The sequence below is a fragment of the Gadus chalcogrammus genome, chromosome 19 (genome assembly GCF_026213295.1).
Source record: "Gadus chalcogrammus isolate NIFS_2021 chromosome 19, NIFS_Gcha_1.0, whole genome shotgun sequence".
NCBI classification, from domain to species: Eukaryota; Metazoa; Chordata; class Actinopteri; order Gadiformes; family Gadidae; genus Gadus; species Gadus chalcogrammus.
The window spans coordinates 10,153,464-10,174,693 of record NC_079430.1 but is presented as its reverse complement, the minus strand read 5'-3'; the positions used below and the strand labels follow the sequence as shown (position 1 = coordinate 10,174,693).

Below are 21,230 nucleotides of genomic sequence, written 5' to 3'. Positions count from 1 at the left end.
TTTTTTAATGGGTATTTTAGGTTATTTTTATTAAAGAAAATATGAATGCTCTGCTACCGTTCTTTCATCAAAAATAAATCAACCCGAAACCATATCCGTTTTAGAAGGTTCCCATACAAAATCATTGTTGTCCTTAATGATGTGCATGAATTTATGTATTTATTTCATATTAGTGGGAGAGAAACAATCAAACAAACGTGTGGCTCTTATAATCATATTTTGGAAACGTTGTCCTTCTTCTTATATGACGCGGGGTTTGAACATCCAATCAAAGTTGAGCAACCCAAACTTTTCACAAATGTGGATTCTATGACTAGCGAGAATAATGTTTTATTGTTATTGTGCAGCTAATAATTTCACGATGTTGTGAGTCTCTATGAACGTTGTAATCTTCTGGTCCGTCGTTAGAAGGCAACAGCACCAAGGATACTAACGTAGTAGTAGTAGCAGTGGTAGCAGTAGTAGTAGTAGTCATACCAACAGTGTTTTACTTGAAATTCAAACAACTTAACCTATCTCATTGACAAATTATTGTCAGGTAATGTAGTTCGAAATATTGTTAACTGTATGTATTGTCTAAGATAACTGCCCAGAGAAAGTACAGTTGTTGAGCCAAAACGACTCGCCATCAGCCCTACCGTTACAGCAGCGATACTGTGGAATGAGGTGAACGGTTGGGTCAAACCTGACCTGCAATGGATAGAGAATGTCCTCATGGAAGCTCCTCGACCACTCCACCTCGGTCATATGGTAAACGAATCATTTGGAATATATATGTTGATATATATTTATGAAACTGTACAATCTACACTTATATTAATATACATGACTGTTGATTTTCAGAACGAATATAGCAAAGTGCCTACATTAGTCTTTGCTTATGTGTCTTTTGTTTTAATATGCATACAAATAGTTTTGACTGCTTTTGTCATTTTCTTGTATTTGATTTAGACCCCTCTTTTGAGCTATGGCAAAGCACGCCTGTAAAAAAGGTGAGCAATTTAATTTACATTATCCCCCAAGATGCATATGTTTTTAAGTGACAATTCAATAGGACGATAGTTATTGAAAAGGTCTTTGGTTTCCATATTTTCAGGATAATGTTGGAGTATTTCCTGCTGATATCAGTAAAGTTTCCATCCGATCTAGCAATGAAGTGGATGGGAGGGTCAGACCTTACCCTGTAGACAATCATTGTCGTACCCAGCTACAGCACAATCAAGTAAGGGATCAATTCAGTTAGAAAATATCTCTCTTTAATAAATATTATTGATAGTGTTCAACAGTAACTAAATCATCATCACCATTTTGAGTTTGAATAAAGTGTACATTTGACCACATTTAGAATATGGGATAATTATTTTAACTATTTAGTCACCAAGCATATGCGTTAAGTGATTCCAGTGACTTTTTCTCTTGCTTCCCTCCGACTGTGCCCTCTTGTTCATACCCAGGACACACAAGTGCTACAAATCAAACCGCTAAGAACTGCCTCTCAAAAACCTGACACAAAAAAAGAACCTTGTTTGTTTTGTTTTCAAACAGATGTCACCTGTGAGTGACTTGGAGAGCTCCACCATCCAGAGACAGAGGAGAGAGCTGCAGCTGATGATCACTGAGCTAAAGGACCGGGACAGGGAGCTGAACACCATGGCTGCCTCCCATCACAAGCAGCTCCACGCCTGGGAACAGGACCGCCAGCGAGTCCTTAGCCTGGAGAGGAGGTGCGCCAGGTCGGACGGTGAGGCAACAAACAGTAGGACATCGGTTCAGTTTTGCTGGCATTTCCTCCATTTACCAAACGACTCTGATGGTACAGAAAATAGGAAGAACGAGTTTATTAATTATATTTGAATGGTTAATATACAACTAATTATTGGTTATGCAGTATATTGTATATCTTATTAATATGATATAATAAGAATAGCTATAGCTATGTAATACATAGCTATGTAATACATAGCTATAGCTACAGTAAATTATATTTGATTGATTCAGGAAAAAACCACTGAATAAAGGTTCATATTAAAGGTTTATAATTGTCTCTGTACAGAAGAGCTCCAGAAGTGTGTGGGGGTGATCCGGGCCCTCACCAGGCGTGTCCGGGTGGTGGAGGCCAGGGACAAGGACCTCCAGACGGAGCTCAGCACCACCCAGCAGCAGCTTCAGCAGCTGGGACAGGAGCACCAGGACATGGAGCGAACCTCTAAAGACCTCCAGGTACAGCTAGATGGAGCTGGGTACGTTATGCAGCTCATATCAGCCCTACATTATAGCCTCCCTGTAGGCACACTTGAGGAGGATGTCTAGCCCCTACCTGTTCATTAATGACGTGTATATGTTCGCTTTTGATAAAAGTTTCTCAAATGTTATACTCATTTAGGTTGCATCATCAAGGGTGATCAAGGATCATTCGAGAGGAATGGTTTTAATAAAGCTTTGAAGAGGGGGAATCGCTTGTATTTTATCTGCTGTATTTATTATATATAGGGTCAAACCAGTTTGCATATGACCTTGTTTTTACCGTTATTATTTAGCAGTATACGAAAACGAACCTTGTGATACAAAAAAAACTGAAGGATTTTTAATTGCACGTGGTTCATCAATTCATCAGACAGGGAAAGTAGAGACATGTCATGCACTCCCTATTCATTTAAATTCACTTCTCCTATCAACGATGTCATAGAACGCAGTATGACCTTTCTGTTTGTATAATCCAGCCTTTAATCCTTTTTTATAAGATATCAACTAATCAGTGTCAGTGAAGTTGTTTTCTATTTTCCGCAGGATAAAGACGCCAGCCTGACCTCCACGGTGCTGGCCCTGTCCTCTCAGGTGGGCTCCCTGCAGGTCAGGGAGGTGCAGCTCAGAGCCACGCTCCAACTCAAGGTACACACCCATGGAGACCTACAGGGCCTTCACTGCCACACCATCTAAACCTGCAGCACATACTCTCTTTTGGGTTCAAATGGATTTAAAGGAATTACACACCATCCATCCATGGCTAAATCAATCTAGAGTTCACTTTCTCTTGAACTCTTCTGTTCTGTGCATTCAAATAGAATATTAAATATTCCAAATATTAATATTATTATTCCACACTTGTAAATATTGATAGTGCAATATTCAAAATGTTTAAATATTAATATTCAATATTTGAAATATTTAAATATTCATACTTGCTTCCCTGCTTGTAATTGTTTGCGAGCCCATTGTGATTGAGGAATAATTGATATACTGATTGATTATTGATTGATTGGCCCTCAGGATAAGGACGTGCGTGAGGCCGCCGCCCACTTGGGGGAGCTGAGGCTCGGCCTGCAGGACGTGGAGGCGTCGCTCGAGGAGAGCCACTCGCGGGCAGACCGGCTCCTGAGGGTGGTGGAGGAGACCAAGCGCCGCTACCGGGCGTACAGGCACGAGAACGCCGCCCTCAGAGGTGAGAGACTCCGGGAGCAGTTGGCAGCTGAGCAGCACCAGACCCATCCAAGGCTGTCGCTGACGTTGATGTAACTGAACGGAGGTTTCCTTTAAAGTATAAATGGTGGGAAATTAAGCCTGATGAAGACTAAAGGAGCATACCCAGGCCTCTTTCCCTGAAGTAATTATATTCTTGGAAACAAAATTCAGTCAGTCCAATCATGCAATTGTGTACCATCCTTTTGCTTATAATATTGTACTCATAACATGTTATTTAGTTAAGGTGACTGGGTTTCAAATCCCCATTGTCCGCAGTCTAACTGTAGGCAGCCTTGATCAATTATCGGAGATGAAACAGTTTTCACTGTCTTTCCCTTAGGAAAGACAGTGTGTCCATTTTCCATTGAGATGACCTGCGTTTTAGGACTACTTATTGTGCGTTTCCTGTGGTTGCAGAGGACTTGCAGCAGCACGTGACCCAAAGCAGTGCCCAGAGAGAGGAGATTATTCGCCTCAAACAGGAGCACCAGATGCTCTGCAGGGATCTGGCCTTGTCAGGTAAACCATCCATATCTTTAAACATACTCATTTAGACAGTTGAAGATGTGTGCTTATATTGCAGTTTGAGATTCACTTTATTACTCCCAGTAGGGGATGAGTCGTGTCCAAGGTAGACGATGTGGTAATAGGTTCCTGGTTGATATAATATGGTATCTAGTGGTGCTTTATGTGTATGAGATGGTTCTACTTGACCGTGTGTAATGATGGTTTCTGCCAGGGGAGGGCGACAGCTGGAAGGATGAGTTGCTGGCGCTGGCGCGGTCCAAACAGGAACGCACAGAGTCTGAGCTTCACTGCCTAAGACAGGTGTATACACCTACCTTATCTTTATCCTGGACAAACCAGTCTCCGTCCGTCTGTCTGTCTGTCTGCTGTGTGTATACGTCATCTGTAAAGTGTATTTTTTTACATGGTGCGATATGGTTTAGTACTGTCAACATAGGGAGCTCTTTGTGTAACTTGCAGAATAGTTACAAGGTTTCCTCATTCCTGGTCCTCGCTGTGTTGACTGACGCCAGAGCTACCAGTCTGGTCTCACTACATACCTACCTGCCGTAGTACGTAATCCGTCTTGGCTCTGAGACACTTGTTCTGTTACACTCGTATACACTTGAGAATTGGATTTATTGTTACTAGAAATCGTCTCACTGGGAATTCTGGAGATTTTTCTTTTTTGAATGTGGGGTTGTCTGTTTTTGAGAGATTAGTACATTTTGTCTTTTACCTTGCTAAGTAAATACATTGAAACAGCCAAATAAAGCTTTGTGTCTTCCTTGTAGGTGTGTGATAATCAGCAGAGTGACCTGCAGCTGCTGCAGCTGAACTTGGAGACGGCCCGTGTGACACTGGGAGAGAGGAGCGGTCAGGAGTCTGTTGGCGGGTGATTGCATTCCAGACCAATAGGAATGGAGCTCAGGATGTGTCACAAGCTCTAGTGATTTCGATAAAATCTTCTTTCTGTGGCCTTAGGGGAGATACATTGATGCTGTCACTGAACATTCTGGAAATGTCTAAAGAGCAGCTGAAGTCGCCATGCAGCCAGGTCTTTAACAGCCATTTAAAAGCCAAACAAAACACCCTAAACGTGTTTCCATCAGCAACAAGGCGCAGTAAAATACAAAGAGAGCTAGACGATTCCATATCTCGGCTGTCCCTCAATGCTACCGATGTACCGATGATGTGTGAAATTATTAACCAAGCTAACGCGACAGCTTGTCTCTTCCCCATTCAAAATAGTAAATGCCAGCAATGCCCATTAGACCTTTCCTTTAACTTCCATCGAGGCAGCTAGTTCCGAGAGCAGCATTAAACAGATGGGGTCTCGACAACAATTGGGATAAGGAACGAGAAACATCAAGCGTTGGACCTGATATCTCAAGTACGTTGATGAGCAGTAAGGATGAACGTGTGGACATGGAAGACTGCGGCTTTTTCTCTTTCGAGAGCAGTGGTCAGCGGAGCAGGGCTGAACAGACGGATGATCGTTTTGGATCCAATAGAACCTCTGTCCCATCGTCTTCTTATAAACATGAGAAAACAACCCAGCAAATCAGAACCAGCTCATTTAAGATCGTTGCCACCGGCTACAAGAGTATATCTGGTACGATTACAGGGCGACCACTGATGTGCCCACACAAATGGGGCATACAAATGTTGGAAGGTTGATGGGTGTTGGAGAACCAGAGCCAGGGAAAGGTCATGATACCGGGGCAGATGTAAGGTGCGGGCTAGGGATGAATGTAGTAGCCTTGCTCAGGAAAGCTCCACTGGGAAAGTTGTCCCCCGTACTGTCAATGGAGGTCAGGCCCCGAACTCCACAAGACCAAGACCACACACCTGGTAGGGAACTAGTCCACTAGGCATTGAATTCATAAGTTAGTGTAGCGTTGTAGTAAACATAGTCCATCAATGAAGCAGGGGGGCACCATTTAACGGTTCTGTATCCACGTAAAATACAATGTTTTGTCTTCTCTTTTACAGCCACGACGATTCACTGACGTCTTCGCCGATGCCGAGGAACTGTTGTTTGGCGAACAACACAAAACAGCCTTCTACAGCAGTCGAGCTCCTCTCCCACGCCTCCAACGATGTGAGACACCGGACCCGAACCCAACCCAATCATTTCAAGACCATGGCTGTTATTATTTTGATTGTGAAAGAGTTGCTCACAGTTCTTCTTGTGCTCCTGTTTCCAGGGAAGGCATCCGTCCGTGTCCTTCTGTCTGCAGCGGGCTCTGGATGACTCCCAGAACTCAATGGCCGGTCTGGTCTGTAGTGTGCTCAAACACAAGGGTTCTATGAAGAACCAGAACGATTTAGTCAGCCTGAACCTTAGCCACAACAGTGGCTTGAGTGAGGCCTCACACTGTCCCCACACCAGTCTGAAATCCTCGTGTTGCAGTAGAACTTCAACAGACAAGGTAGATGTTTGTCGACTTGTCTCGGTTGAACTCCTCTGCTGTTTTTATTTGGCATGAACAAAGTGTTGAATTGAATGTGAAAAGTGTCCATCTGTGAACTTGATTTTGTAATTCTCTTTTCCCACCAGGTCACTGAAACCCCACCCAAAGCGTGACTCCAGCAGAGAGCTCAGAGATCTAGATTGAATTCAAGAAGGACATTCCAAGTATTAACCAAAGCAATGTTTACAATGTACAGAATGATGTCACTATACTGTGCGACACAAACAATAATGACACTTTCAAACTGTACTGGCATACTTTATATTGTATTTGTGCATTTATTTTTTTGATTTTTTTTAAGTTGTTATACTGGTGGTAATGAATACTTTTAGAATTTTTATGAATTCTTGTTTTATACATCATTATGAAATGCAAGAGATGAACAGTACGTAGCAATGGTTATTTTGAAGGTCTCTTTTTAACGTCTTAAGTGTGATTTTTCGCTGAATTATGGGCGGGGTGGTAAACCAGTCCTACAAGGCAGTTGCCTGGCTGTGTCCTCTCATTGTCATTCAAGTTTCACTGCATACAGACCATGCCCAGTGACTCATAGACTGCATCTGATGGATGGAAGCTGTTTTTTAGTCTTTAGTCGACCTATTTTAGACTTATTTTACGGAGAACCTTGAGTTAAGAAAAAACGGAATGTCGTCGTTGTTTTCATGATGTTACATTCAAGTTGTATTTACCATACTGGACTATGGCAGGGTAGAGCGTAATTCAAAGGAAGTATTGCTGAGGCGTTCCTCAAACGCGTCGGGCGCATTTTCAAGAACCGACACAACAGCGCACTGAACTTATAAATAACAGCTGGAGCGGTACGCAGTTTACACGTTTAGTGGAAGATACATTTCATCATGCTGAAATCAAAGAGCAAAGCTGATAAGACGGAAAAGGTTCTGGCGGCGGAGAAAGAGCAGTTTGGAAAACAGCAGGTAGGTCCTTTTCCTTTTCACCTACGATTTGATAAGGAAAGTTTATCCTGAGGCCCATGTCAGTAGGCTATTGTATGTAGGCCTACATTACTTTTCTCTTTTAAATAGGCCTATATAGCATATTCATGCCTATTCATCATTTTTAAAACATTGCTGCTTTAAACACAACTATCATCGGTGATAGTTGGCCCAAAAGCGTACAGTAACGATAGCCTACTAAGCAAATGCATTGGCTAAACTGTTCACAATTGCTCCCCCTGGCTGACCCCCCTCCCGTTTCAGCTCCACAGCATCACCAAGACCCTCACCGCGGCCGAAACCCCACTCAAAGAAAAATATGCAAGGAGTATCCTTTGTTGTGTTTGTATACCGTGATGATGGGCTATACATCTAGTTGTTGGTGGGGAAAAGTGGATATATTTGCATATTATTGCATATTATCATTTTGGATAACAATAGGTCCATATTGTGTTGAGAATTAAACTATTTTTTCCCCACTGTAATGTACCCAGATCTACCCGTCATAACTAATTTGATAACCCTAATTTTACATATCTTGAATAAACTTTAAAATAGTAGATTTGTTTTAACTGCCAACTTGAGTCCCTGGGAGGAGGGTCTGAGTTCCATCTGATGTTTCTTAATTTACCTCCTATGGAAGTATGGGGTTATATTCTAGGCCTCTGACACTCTGAGGCTTTTATTGTGACTAAGCACCATCCAAATAAAACTGGTATGGGAAAGGCTGCATTTCATGATGTTGCACAGGGTGTTTCCTTAACTACACGTGTGAAGACATCATCCTGGGCACACACAAGGAGAGTGGCGCCACCACCTTCATGTCCTACTGCCAGAACCTGCCTCTGTCCAGCAGCTCTGTGATCAGCTGGAAGTACTGCTACATGCTGCACAAGGTGCTCAGGGACGGACACCCCAACGTAAGGACACAAGGGCCACCAACCTCCTGACTCGAGAACTATCACTTGGAATGTCATGGTCATTAAGCAGATGCTGTTATTGATATTCAGGAGCAAGTATCAGTCAGGATTATTGCTCAATGATCCCTGTTACCAGGGTTTGAACACATGGCCAGTCAATCACTAGCCACTACTAGACCATCCTTCCTTTACCACTAAAGGAAGGAACACACACCTACTACTAAATTCCTTTACTAAGTAATAAGATAAATCGTATTTCCAGTAGTAATGGAAGTAGCAGTAGTTGTTCTGGTTTCTAGTAGTTTCTATCCGTTACCTCTTTTGTAATTTTTTGGGTTTTGTGGGGCCATTGAGAGAGACAGACTGAGATGCTCGGCTCTATAAAAACACGACTGACTAAAGAAAATACCATTTCTCAAATATTATTCTGTGTATCTTTTTGTTGCTGTTGTTCAATGTACAGGCTGTTCGAGACTGCAACAGAAGGTCTCGCAATGTCCGAGATATGGGCATTCTGTGGGTGGGTACAGCACAAAAGATATATACTGATGACTAAAGATAATACACACTTTCTTTTTAAAATAGTTTACTTGCATTTCTTGAACTGAGAATTAATCGATCATGTAATGTTTTGAATGACCCAGGGAAACCTTCATGACCGATATGGACACCTTGTGGCTTTGTCCGCCAAGTACCTCTGTCTCAAAATGGAGTTTCACGTCAAGGTACATTCAACAACATACATTCCTCTAGAGAGCCCATTCAAGGCAATATATGTTGTCTCTATGATCATTGCAGCATTATTCGATTTTAGGTCATTGCCTATTTTTGTTTTAGAGTCATTCAACAGTGATTTATTCTACTACTGCTACTACTACTACTACTACTACTACTAGTTGTCTAACATGACATCTCATCTCCAGCACAAGTGTATCCCAGGCAACCTGGAGGCCAGCGACGAGGCTGTGGAGAGAGAAGCAGGAAGTGACAAGAACCAAGTGTACGTTGACACTCTCCACTTGCATTATTACTTACACGTTTTATGGTTTGTTGTGTTGTTGTTCACCACCCCTACCTACTACTATGGCAGTGTTAAGCATGATACATATGTAATCCAGCGGTTGTTCATCATCATTATGTTTTTCATACTATAATGAACTGCTTGTTGATCTTGCACGTATCTAGTTCTGAATTTATAAATCAGTGAATTCCATACTGATACATGAAACAACTATTGCTATAAAACATGGCAGTGTGAAGCAGCCACCCTGACTGATGAATCTACACGGGTTCATATGTTAAGGTTGTCTGTCTCTATGTCTTTATCACAGGTTAGACATGACTCAGGAACTACTGGAATACCTGGATAATGGGCTGAAATTTGCTGACACAGGTTTGCCAATCACTGTTTACGATTTGTTTTTGTCAATTTGTATCCTCGTCCATTTTGGGATGTCATCTATTATTATAATTACAATATTTTTTATAATAATAAAGAAAATACTTAGAATTATTGTTGTCATTATTATTCCCATTATTATTATGTCATTATTACAATCATAGTTTCCCAAATGATAATACATAACACAAATACACTGCATCCCATAATCACACTGTTACTCTGCTATTGCTGTTATGAATGATCCAACATGTCCTCTCTGGTTGACCTCAGTGCTGCGTCAGGTGGACGCTATCGGGGCTAAGTCCACCACCGCCTCTGGCCAGTGCCGACTGGCCCCCCTTATCCCCGTCATCCTGGACTCCAGCTTCCTTTACCACTTCTCCGTCATACTGCTCTTCAAACTCCACAGCCGTGAGTTATTACCTTTCACTTCCTAATCATTTTAGTAGACGCTGTAGTCCCAATAGACATACAGGGATTCAATATGCATGGCATTAAGGCGCAGGTTTTAGGCCATCTTGCTCAAGGATGTAGACTGCAAATACTGGGAATCGAACTCTGTACCAAGTCGAACACCATGGACACTTCACTTTTCTGCCCTCCTAAGACTCCATTCATATCCTGTTGTTTTAAAAGGTATTTCACCGGATTCTCTTCTTGGACACAGAGAGAGATTTCGGGATCTTTTCACAAGGTATGTTTTATTGGTCGAGTTCACACCGTTATCTCCAATGTATGTTTTCGTTGGTCGAGGACAAACTTTAAAAGTTGATCTTAAATCAATGTGGTCATTTGTTGCGTTAAACTTGACCGGTGCCAATGACATCTGTACTTGTTTCATTTAGTCTCACAGAGTTCTACAACCGGACTAGAGAAATTGAGTTCTTTAAAACCATAATTCAGATCCCAGACCTACCAGACGTGAGTAATGCCCCCGTAATGCACCCATCTTTTCCTCCACCTTCTGATATGCAGTTCTTTCAGACCATGTCAATGATGTTTCATCACACCGGTTCCTTCCCCCCAACAGTCCCCCCCGAACTTCCTGCGTGCCGCCGCGTTTGCCGAGTACAAGCGACCCGTGGTTGTCGTGGGCGACGGGGAGCCCCATGAGGAGGAGGAGGCGGGGGGGCAACCAGAGCCCCGGGACGCGCCCCAGAACCAGCAGGTACAGGGCTGGGACGTCAGGACGTCCCGTCGCACTGACCTCCTCCATCGGGGAAGCCTAGGGGCGTTGGGATGTTACTCATTATGTTGTTTAGTCACTAAAACTCTATCATGGGATACCTCTATGATGCCAACAAATATTTGTCATTATAGAGAGCGATTGTTGTGTTTTAAACAGCATTTCTCTTGGGAGAAGTGAGAAAACAATGTTTTCATGTCTCTAGGTTAAGTTGTATTGGCGTATGGCATATGATGTATGGCGGAGTATCGCCAACAAAACATCCCATGATGCCTTCACTCCTAACCGATCCTCTGTCTGTGTTCGGCTAGTACTACTCCGTCAACCAGTACGGCCTCCCCGAGGCACAGGAGCAGAGGGAGACCGAGATCCTGAGGAAGGAGCTGCTGGTCCTGAAACCAGAGCTACAGCTCATCAAGACCGAGGTGAGTCCCTGGGGAGGGTGGAGTGAAGAGAGAGTGAATGTCTCATACAGACATCACTCGCCTCATCTTCGGCCGAGAGTGGGATAATCAACTGACCAGGCACTACCTAAAGAGCCCCTACTAACTTCATGTTCTGGTTAATTTAGCTACGCCGTACCGTAGTCCAATACATCTTCCTCGGCGACTTTGTCGTTGAGATCTTTTCTTCGGCATTGCCGACATCCCTTGACTGTTGTTAGACCTCACCTGCGGTCGCGTGGGCTCCGGGTGTCCGCTGAACGACCCACGGACTCTGTACTGACGGTGACCCCCCCTCTCCTCCCCAGGCCCAGAGGTGTGTGATGGAGCTGAAGGGCCAGGTGAACCGGCTGGAGGCCCAGCTGGAGGAGCAGACCACCCACAAGCAGATGGCCCTGGTGGGCAACGAGCAGCTGAGGATGGAGGTGGAGGCGCTGCGCTGCACGGGCGTGGCCAACGCCGGCGCCCAGGTGGGCTACAAGGAGGCCGACAGTGAGTACAGCGGAGCGGCTTACTAACATGTACATTATATGTTAGTATTAACATGGATATGATGCGTGATCAGGGGGGGTTTGAACTAGGGCAGGATGATATGGTAAAGTTATCATCAAATGCCGTTGTATATATCAAACTGAGGTTGGTCTCTCGTAATTACGGTATGGTGATGCAATAGATCCAACAAAAGCCATTTTAAACCCTTTTAAACAAACATTTGAACGTCATTATTAAGTATTAAGTATATAAATGTATTAAGAGTACTAATCTGGCTATTCAGTTGTTTCCTTAACATTGGTCTACTGTATATATTTTTTGATTGACTGTCTGTTTGCTGTTGCTACCACAGCCAGGGCCCAAGCAGCAGAGATGCGCTTCTCTCAACTGAAGGAGCGACATGCAGAGCTGGTAACCAGTCATGCAGACCTCATGAAGAAGGTAAAGTCGTTCTTCATCACTCAAATACGTTCTGCTGTGTGTTGACACATCTGGTACTTTTAGTGTGTTGGATACTTTTGATTGGCTGTTCGTAGTATGAGCTCTAACCAGTGCTGTATTTGTGTCTGTTTGCAGAATGCAGAGACGGTTAGGGTGCTGTCAGGTATGAAAAACGACAAAGACGACATGCAAATCACTAAACAGCAGGTGTCTAATGAGTTGGATCGCATCCGGCAGGAAAACAGAGCACAGGTGAGGAAGGATCACTCATAACCTTTGACCCAAGGAAGAGGTCACACAATGTTTGATCATTACCCTGTGTGCCAATGAATAGGTTGTGTTTTGTAGATTCATGTCCTGTGGTCGTTGGACTGTTGTTCTCATGTCCCGGTCAGATGGAGAAACAGCAGCAGGAGATGGAGCGGATGAGGAATGATCTGTTGGCGCAAAAAGCAGAACTGGATCATGCTCGGAGCGCTCTGGGGCAGAAGGAAATGGTATGAGAAAAGTGTAACTCTTAAGACAAATTAGTTAACTCTATCAAACAAATATTTTACGCCATTGTGTAACTCTTAAAACAAAAGAAATGTGTAACACTAAAATACAGTTGTTTTTTTTAAACAGAACAAACAAATATGTTAACTCCAGAACTAATGTGTGAACCTACAAAACAGATGTGTGTCTCCAAATGTACGTCCACACAAAGCAGTCTCACTGACCCGCCCTGTCCCCCTGCAGGAAGGGTCCCAGCTGAGCGGCCTGCTGGCCGGGCTCCAGGCCGAGAGGGACATGCTGCTCCGCTCGGCCAGCGACAAGGACGCAGAGCTCAGCTCTCTCAGGCAGCAGGCCCACTCCCTGCAGAGCTCCCTCGACCAGGAGAGAGACCGCCACAGCAGGGAGATGGAGGCTCTGAGGGCTCAGCTGCAGCAGCAGGTATGGACTGAGGTCACTGAGCCGGCTGGAGCTGTTTAAAATACAACTCAAACTTCTTCGTTAATAAACCCAGTGTCTAGTTCTTAAGTTTTGATCTACTGAGGTGTTGGGTTCAGGCAGCAGAACACGAACACAAACACACTTATACACACACATTTTGAATATGCATTCATTTGTTTTGCATATATATCTTGTAACACACAGAAACATACATTTTACAAAATACAAACAAGCACTTGAATACATATGTATTGCTCTTGCATACACTTTAGATTCTTGAATGCTTATTGAAGGTTGAACGTTTTCTTGAAATACACACACAATGTTAATACATACACTGTTGTTACACACAAATATTCAGAAAAAATAAACACAACTTTTTAAAAACACACATTTGAACAGACATTGTGCTAAACACATTGTGTTTAATAACGCTGTATTCCTCCCAGCTGGCCATCAACGCAGAGCAGAAGCTGGAGATCGACAGGCTGAGGCGAGAGCTGGACCAGGCCCGCATGCAGGCGTCCAACGCCAGCACCGCCCTGCAGACCAAAGAGATGGTAGCCCCTTGACCTCCTCACGCTTAGTCACTCACACCTTCAAGAGTCACTCACAAATTCTTGTTTAGACGTTGTTTGTTGGGTAACAACCGAAAGTACAAACTAAATCAAATGTTTTTACTCAACTGTGTGATTATAGACGCATGATCCGTAGAATTATATAAGTATCTAACACATTGTTAAGAAATTCATGTTGTTGTATCCCATTTTTACATTTGATGAAACTCTTTTTTGAAGCCCTTTAAAAGATAAAAAAAAAAGTATTTATAATTAACGTTAAGGTTGTGCTTGTGTCTGTGTGTGTGTGTCTGTGTATGTGTGTTCTGTGTGTGTGCGTACGTTGTGTGTTTGTGTGTGTTCCCCAGGTGGGGTCCCAGCTGAGCGGCACCCTGGCGGGCCTGCAGGCGGAGAGGGAGGTGCTCCTGCGCTCGGTGCGGGACAAGGACTCGGAGCTGGCCTCCCTCCGGCAGCAGAGCCAGCTCCAGCAGAGCTCCCTGGACCAGCACCGGCAGATGGCCGGCATGGAGCTGGGGAGCCTGCAGGCACAGCTGCAGCAGCAGGTAGAGACGGGGAGGTGGATGCACGGAGGGAGGGAGGGATGGATGGAGGGATGGAGATCAGGTAGCTTCAGTGGAAAACAAGCTGTTTTCAATCGACTTTGATGGGTTTTTTTTTCAATCAAATTTGTTTTTTAATGTTCACTAATTGTTAATTGTTTTATCCTATCTATTTTCCATTTTTTGATTAAATTGTTTTGTAGGGTTTGAAATCGTTAAGTGTTTTTGATGCCATTGAAACTGGACAAAAACAATGTATTATCATTATAACTGATTATAAGTTTGTTGCTGTATCATTTAAGTCATGTCAATGCACCGAGTACCATTCAGATACCCCACACCTGTTTGGAGCTGAGCGTGGGAGGGCCCAGCCAACCGTCCATTTAGCTCCGGGTGGATGTGAATCAACAGGGCTTGACTTGAGAACTGCCTCTCAGGTCCTTGGCTAGAAATCACAGGATTTATAGGAAAAATATAAGACTTAGTTTAGTTGACAGGGACCATGTACAGAACAGGTTCTATACCAGAGTTGGCTGAATAGCTCATTGGCATTTTGGTCCCTTTGCAGGGACCACTCTTAGAGGCAGAAGAGAGGCTGTTGTAGGCCATGGTGGATGAGCAGGTAGAAGGGCTGGCCCGTCTGACCCCTGTGTGTCCCCCCCCAGGCGTGCCGGGAGGGGGAGCTGACCAGGAAGCTGCAGGAGGAGCAGTTCTGCCTGCTGCAGTGCGCCGTGGTGGAGGCGGAGGGCATCGTCCTGGACGCCATGGCCAAGATCGACGACCCCATCCACGTCCGCTGCACCAGCTCCCCTGGTACCACAGCCCCCCCCCACTCCCCCACGCTAGTGATCTCGCTGGGTTGACTAGTTACCTCTGAGCCACTTCCTGCAGTGAAGTCAAACCATAGCTGTAACAACTGCTTGAGAGGATGAGTGAAGTTGTGTGTTATCTCAAACTTGGTGTTTGGTTTTCCTTTAAGTACGATTCTAGAATAACCATTTTGTTGTTGTTAATAGAGTAAGTACGATTTAAACCGAAAAACCTTCTATGATTGCCATCTAGTGGACACTTAAAAAATAATTTATTTATCAAGTATAATGTGACAAGGTTATGAGTTAAGTTACGTTAACTTAAAGCATTCTACTTGCTGTAGTTTGGTCTGGCTTTGCGAGACTAACTTAAAGCAGACAACCTATGTTAACTCATAGCATATTGCAATAACAAGCACTTAAGTTAACATTCCACATCTTACTTTGCATTATTGGTGGCTGTTGGTCCTTGTCTGTATTCTCTCTCACGTCCCCTCCATGTGGTTCTGCGGTCCAGACTACCTGGTGAGCAGAGCTGAGGTGGCGCTGGGCTCCATAGACAAGATGCACCAGAACCAGCTGGTCTACATGGGGAACATGAGCGGTAGGCTGGAGCTCATGTACTGACTGTGTATACTCTGCAGTGTGAGGGACTGTTAGAATACTGTGTTAATACAGCGTTATGAGGCGTTCTCTCAACAGTAACTGTAGTAGCCAATAGTAAAGGCTGAACTATGGATAGAGGTACAATTATACTTATTTTAATATTAAATTGTGCATTGTACTTTTATGTGCATTTAACAAAATATAAGTTGAGAACTGATTTGTAAATAAAAACATTAAGTTCAGAGAGTATTTCAGGGTTAATAAAGTGTGTGTGTGTGTGTGTGTGTGTGTGTGTGTGTGTGTGTGTGTGTGTGTGTGTGTGTGTGTGTGTGTGTGTGTGTGTGTGTGTGTGTGTGTGTGTGTGTGTGTGTGTGTCTAGATGCCAGTGGTCTACTTAGAGCCGTCACCCAGTTCTCCCACCTGGCAGCGGACACCATCGTCAATGGAGCCGCAGCCTCCCACTCTGCACCCACTGACCACGCTGACCGTGAGACAGACACACACAGGCACACGCACACACACACACACACACACACACACACACACACACACACACACACACACACACACACACACACACACACACACACACACACACACACACACACACACTGACCACGCTGACGCTGAGACACACCCACACACCCACTGACTACACTGACCGTGAGACACACACCCACACACACTGACCCCTATGACACACACAAACACACACACAAACACACACACACCCACACACACTGACCCCTATGACACACACAAACACACACACAAACACACACACACCCACACACACTGACCCCTATGACACACACAAACACACACACAAACACACACACACCCACACACACTGACCCCTATGACACACACAAACACACACACAAACACACACACACCCACACACACTGACCCCTATGACACACACAAACACACACACAAACACACACACACCCACACACACTGACCCCTATGACACACACAAACACACACACAAACACACACATACTGACCACTATGACGCACAACCTTATTGACCACGCACACCATGAGGCACACACACACACACACACACTGAACACGCTGACAATAATGTTACACACCGCTCTTACCGACCACGCTGATCCTGGGACACACACACAAACAAACGCATGCATTGCTGTGTGTGTCAGCCTCCTGACTAGCCCTCCTCCACTCGGAGTGTTGCAGGTCTGACGGACGGCTGCCGGGACTGCTCCGCCCACTGCCTGCAGTTCCTGAAGGAGCTGAAGCTGCAGAGCACCCTGCCGCGCGCCGACCCCACCGCCATGCGCTACGCCGTCCAGAGGATCCTCGCCCTGGGACAGGTCAGCCAGCAGCCAATCACAAGCAGCGCACCGAGAATCAATGCTTAATGATCCTGGAAGCCTGAGAGATTCCGATTTCCTTTTCATGCTTATAATTCATTCAAAACATACAGTTTACACTGTCTGCTTGATTTTCATTGGTTGTTCATAAGATGAGGCGTCAATTTGTTGAAAAGTTAGCCAAGTTTGGTTCCGTTAGAGATTGAAACATGAAATCAGCCAAAACATAACTACGGGTACATAAAAATTGACAAAAATGTGTATCGTAATACCAGTATAATAAACATGATAGGGAAATCACATTTTTCAGTTAAGCAAAAGTTGTTGTTAAAGAAATATAACAAAAATGTGAAATGCAAACGTGATGGCAGTAATACATATTTGAACTATGGACAATACAGCTTATAAACCTCTCGGATGTACTGTGTGTGAGTGTGTGTGTGTGTGTGTGTGTGTGTGTGTGTGTGTGTGTGTGTGTGTGTGTGTGTGTGTGTGTGTGTGTGTGTGTGTGTGTGTGTGTGTGTGTGTGTGTGTGTGTGTGTGTGTGTGTGTGTTCAGGAGCTGCAGCCCAGAGGGAGAGACGTGCTGAAGGAGGAGATGGGCGACATGGTGGACAAGGAGATGGTGGCCACCTCCACCGCCATAGAGGAGGCCGTGCTGCGCATGGACGTGAGGACTCACACACACACACACAAACACACACACACACACACACACACACACACACACACACACACACACACACACACACACACACACACACACACACACACACACACACACACACACACACACACACACAGGACATGAGGCATGAGGAGTGAACTTTTCATGTGTGATTCAAATCCTGTGTGTTTTGTTGTATTTTATTCTAGGAGATAATGAGCCAGGCCAGACGAGATACGACCGGAATAAAACTAGAAGTCAACCAGAGGTCAGTCAGTGAAATATATAAACTACTGTTAATCATTCATAATCAATAATTCATAGACATACACAAATCCGTTCTAATGTGTGATCTTTCAATCAATCATTTAATGATTTTCTTTTCTACGTCCTTGGTAACAGTATTCTTGGGTCCTGTTCGGATCTGATGAAGGTGAGGTGTCTCCATGTTTATATCATAACTTTTAATTGGATGTATATTTAATCAGGTTCGGTATTAATATTCATACCCCTCTCTGCAGGCCATTCATATGCTGGTGACGGCTGCGACCGACCTGCAGAAGGACATTGTGGAGAGTGGAAGGGTGAGTTGACATTAGGTTGTTGTTGTTGTGTATTTGTATATATTAAGGGTTGCTTAAATTTCCGAACTATGACTGCGGAAGAGAAAATTCCCTTTTAAATCCTATTATGGAAAAAGGCAATGATATCGGTCAAACCACTGTCAAAGGAACAGCCCTCTGACTGTTCGTTTTCTCTCCCTTTACACACACTGGTAGCAAAAATGTATGTTAAAACATCTAAACATGCCTTTATCACAGAGGTGTAGCATAGAGTGGAGACAGGTGTAGCTCATTAAGTTAATTATTGTGTGTTAGCATGCCAGTGCCCTAATTAACGTCATGAGACACACCTGTGTTCTCCCCTGCTATTACATCTCTGGGATAAAGGCTGGTAGTTGAACGTGTTTAATGTCACATTTTAAACACACTGGGGTCCACATATTTCTCTACAGTTACCTCTGCAGCGTTCTTGAATCCCTGTGTTGTCCTGGAATCTGTAGTGTTGAAGAATCATAGTGTTCCCCCACTGAGTCAGATTCTTAAGAAAACCTCCATTAATCTCTCTGCAGGGGGCAGCATCTGCAGATGAATTCTACGCCAAGAACTCCCGCTGGACCGAGGGTCTGATCTCAGCCTCCAAGGCCGTCGGCTGGGGGGCCACCCAAATACTGTACGTCCTCACAAACAACCCTTTATTCAAACCTCTGAGGCTAAAGAATGGTTCCCTCATTGATACTTCTAATACCCTTGTCTTTCAGAGAGTCGGCCGACCGAGTCGTGTCGCACAACGGTAAATACGAGGAGCTCATCGCCTGTTCACATGAGATCGCAGCCAGCACTGCCCAGCTGGTGGCGTCTTCCAAGGTACGAAGTTCACTAGCGTCTCATTACATTACAACATGTTCACTACCGTCTCATTACATTACAACATGTTCACTAGCGTCTCATTACATCACAACATGTTCACTACCGTCTCATTACATCACAACATGTTCACTACCGTCTCATTACATTACAACACGTTCACTACGTCTCATTACATCACAACACGTTCACTACGTCTCATTACATCACAACATGTTCACTACCGTCTCATTACATTTCAACATCTTTGCTCATATTCAGAGTGCGCAGATTCATCCGGTTCCCAGGCGATCAAATCAGGGTATTTGCCCAACATTTGAATCACTCAACACATTCTCCTCAATAACCTGTGTTATGTTGTGTTTCGTGGTGTTCCCAGGTGAAGGCGGACCGCAACAACAAGAAGCTGTACACTCTGCAGCAGGCGTCCAGACACGTCAACGACATGACCGCCGTCGTGGTTACCTCCACCAAGCACGGACAGCAGCAGGTCACGGAAAAAGGTGAGCGGGCCGTGCTTAACACACAGCAGCACCAATGCTAGGATGAGTACGATATAAAGTACTGTGTCATGTTCCTAACATTTCAAATCTTTTGTGTTTCCTGGTAGCTCCGATGGACTTCACTGGAAGGTCTCTCATCAAGCTCAAAAAGATGGAGATGGAGGCTCAGGTTTGTGGTGATGTCATTCTTCAGAAACGTCCTGTCAATCCACAAATTGCTCATGACCCTCATTTAACATTCCCATTTTCCATGAAGAAAAGGAACAGCATGTACTTTTAACTGGGTCAGAGGCAAGAGCCTATGTAGTCAAATTACCTAGTATATAAGCATGAATAATAATATGTGAATGTATGATATATAAATGTATACTTTTTAAAACTATTGTGCAACAATTTCCTTTTAAAAGGCTATTTTAATACCAAATGGGCACAATATATTGATAACATCATTCAATACTAATCTATAGTAGTGCTACTTGATTAGAGCTAATCAAAGTATCAATGCACACTCCTGCCGGGCCTCTCCAAAGCCCTTCCCTTTAAAGACCTACCCGGGTATAAACCCGTGTGGGATGACCAGAGAACGGTCGGTTTCCCCTCTGCCACGCACCGTACCACGGAGGTTTAGAGGGTGTGTGTTCCCCGCTCCTCTCCTCAGGTGAAGGTGCTGGAGCTGGAGAGCGAGCTGGAGCAGGAGCGCGTGCGCCTGGGGGAGCTGAGGAAGAAGCACTACGACATGGCTGGAGACCACCAGGGGGAGCCAGAGAGAGGAGGGGACGGCGACGGAGCGGACAGCTTCCCCCCTCCGCCTCCTCCCACACTACTGCCTGAGCTCCCCTCCGCCCAAACACAGCCCTACCAGAGCAGCACCGCCGCCACCACCACCGCCGCCGCCACCACCAGTACCACCACCAGCACCACCACCCAGGGGCTCGGCAACAGCAACCCCTTCCTCAAAGCCCTCACAGAGGCGTCGCTCCCGCCGTCGCCGCCGTCATCGTCGCTGTCATCGTCCGCAACGGCGGCGTCTACGCCCCTTTCGACGTCCCAGTTGTTCACACCAACGCCTCAGCCCTACACTGCTGGTCAGCCCTTCACACCTGGTCAGACGTATGCACCGTACACACCGTCTACCCAACCGTACACACCGTCTACCCAACCGTACACACCGTCTACCCAACCGTACACACCGTCTACCCAATCGTACACACCATCTACCCAACCATATACACCATCTACCCAACCGTACACACCGTCCGCCCTATCAAACACACCCTTCGCCCTATCAAACACACCATCCACCCTCTCTTACACACCATCGACCCAGCCTTACATGCCATCGGCCCAACCTTACACACCCTCCGCCCTATCAAACACACCCTTCGCCCTAACAAACACACCATCCAGCCTCTCTTACACACCATCACCTCAATCCTATCTCCCGTACACTCCGAATCAGTCTTTCACACAGTCGACGCCCAACGCGGCGTTTAACCCCACCCAAAGCTCCACCAAACCTCAGGGCTATTTACCATCACCACTCCCA

The 21,230-nt window shown here is 44.9% G+C and overlaps 2 protein-coding genes across 2 annotated transcripts; both read left to right on the top strand.

Moving 5' to 3' along the window:
- The first annotated feature begins 290 nt into the window (after positions 1–290).
- On the top strand, positions 291–6,616 carry LOC130372249 (coiled-coil domain-containing protein 62-like). The gene is made up of 13 exons (XM_056578129.1): positions 291–750; positions 952–992; positions 1,097–1,222; positions 1,546–1,741; positions 2,054–2,220; positions 2,788–2,889; positions 3,268–3,439; positions 3,877–3,978; positions 4,199–4,287; positions 4,761–4,861; positions 5,962–6,070; positions 6,177–6,401; positions 6,530–6,616. The coding sequence occupies exons 1-13, from the start codon at positions 696–698 to the stop codon at positions 6,554–6,556; spliced, it is 1,512 nt and encodes a 503-aa protein (XP_056434104.1). The 5' UTR covers positions 291–695; the 3' UTR covers positions 6,557–6,616.
- A 672-nt stretch (positions 6,617–7,288) lies between these two features.
- Positions 7,289–19,779, top strand: LOC130372246 (huntingtin-interacting protein 1-related protein-like). The gene is made up of 30 exons (XM_056578122.1): positions 7,289–7,378; positions 7,661–7,724; positions 8,174–8,316; positions 8,780–8,836; positions 8,961–9,041; positions 9,240–9,316; positions 9,648–9,709; positions 9,989–10,129; positions 10,355–10,412; positions 10,564–10,639; positions 10,749–10,886; positions 11,216–11,329; positions 11,656–11,839; positions 12,192–12,280; positions 12,416–12,532; positions 12,676–12,777; positions 13,019–13,213; positions 13,663–13,773; positions 14,139–14,333; positions 14,996–15,143; positions 15,657–15,743; positions 16,125–16,232; positions 16,952–17,088; positions 17,647–17,757; positions 17,964–18,022; positions 18,157–18,187; positions 18,276–18,338; positions 18,887–18,987; positions 19,076–19,181; positions 19,561–19,779. Exons 1-30 carry the CDS (start codon positions 7,301–7,303, stop codon positions 19,723–19,725), a joined length of 3,198 nt encoding a protein of 1,065 aa, XP_056434097.1. The 5' UTR covers positions 7,289–7,300; the 3' UTR covers positions 19,726–19,779.
- Positions 19,780–21,230: the final 1,451 nt, after the last annotated feature.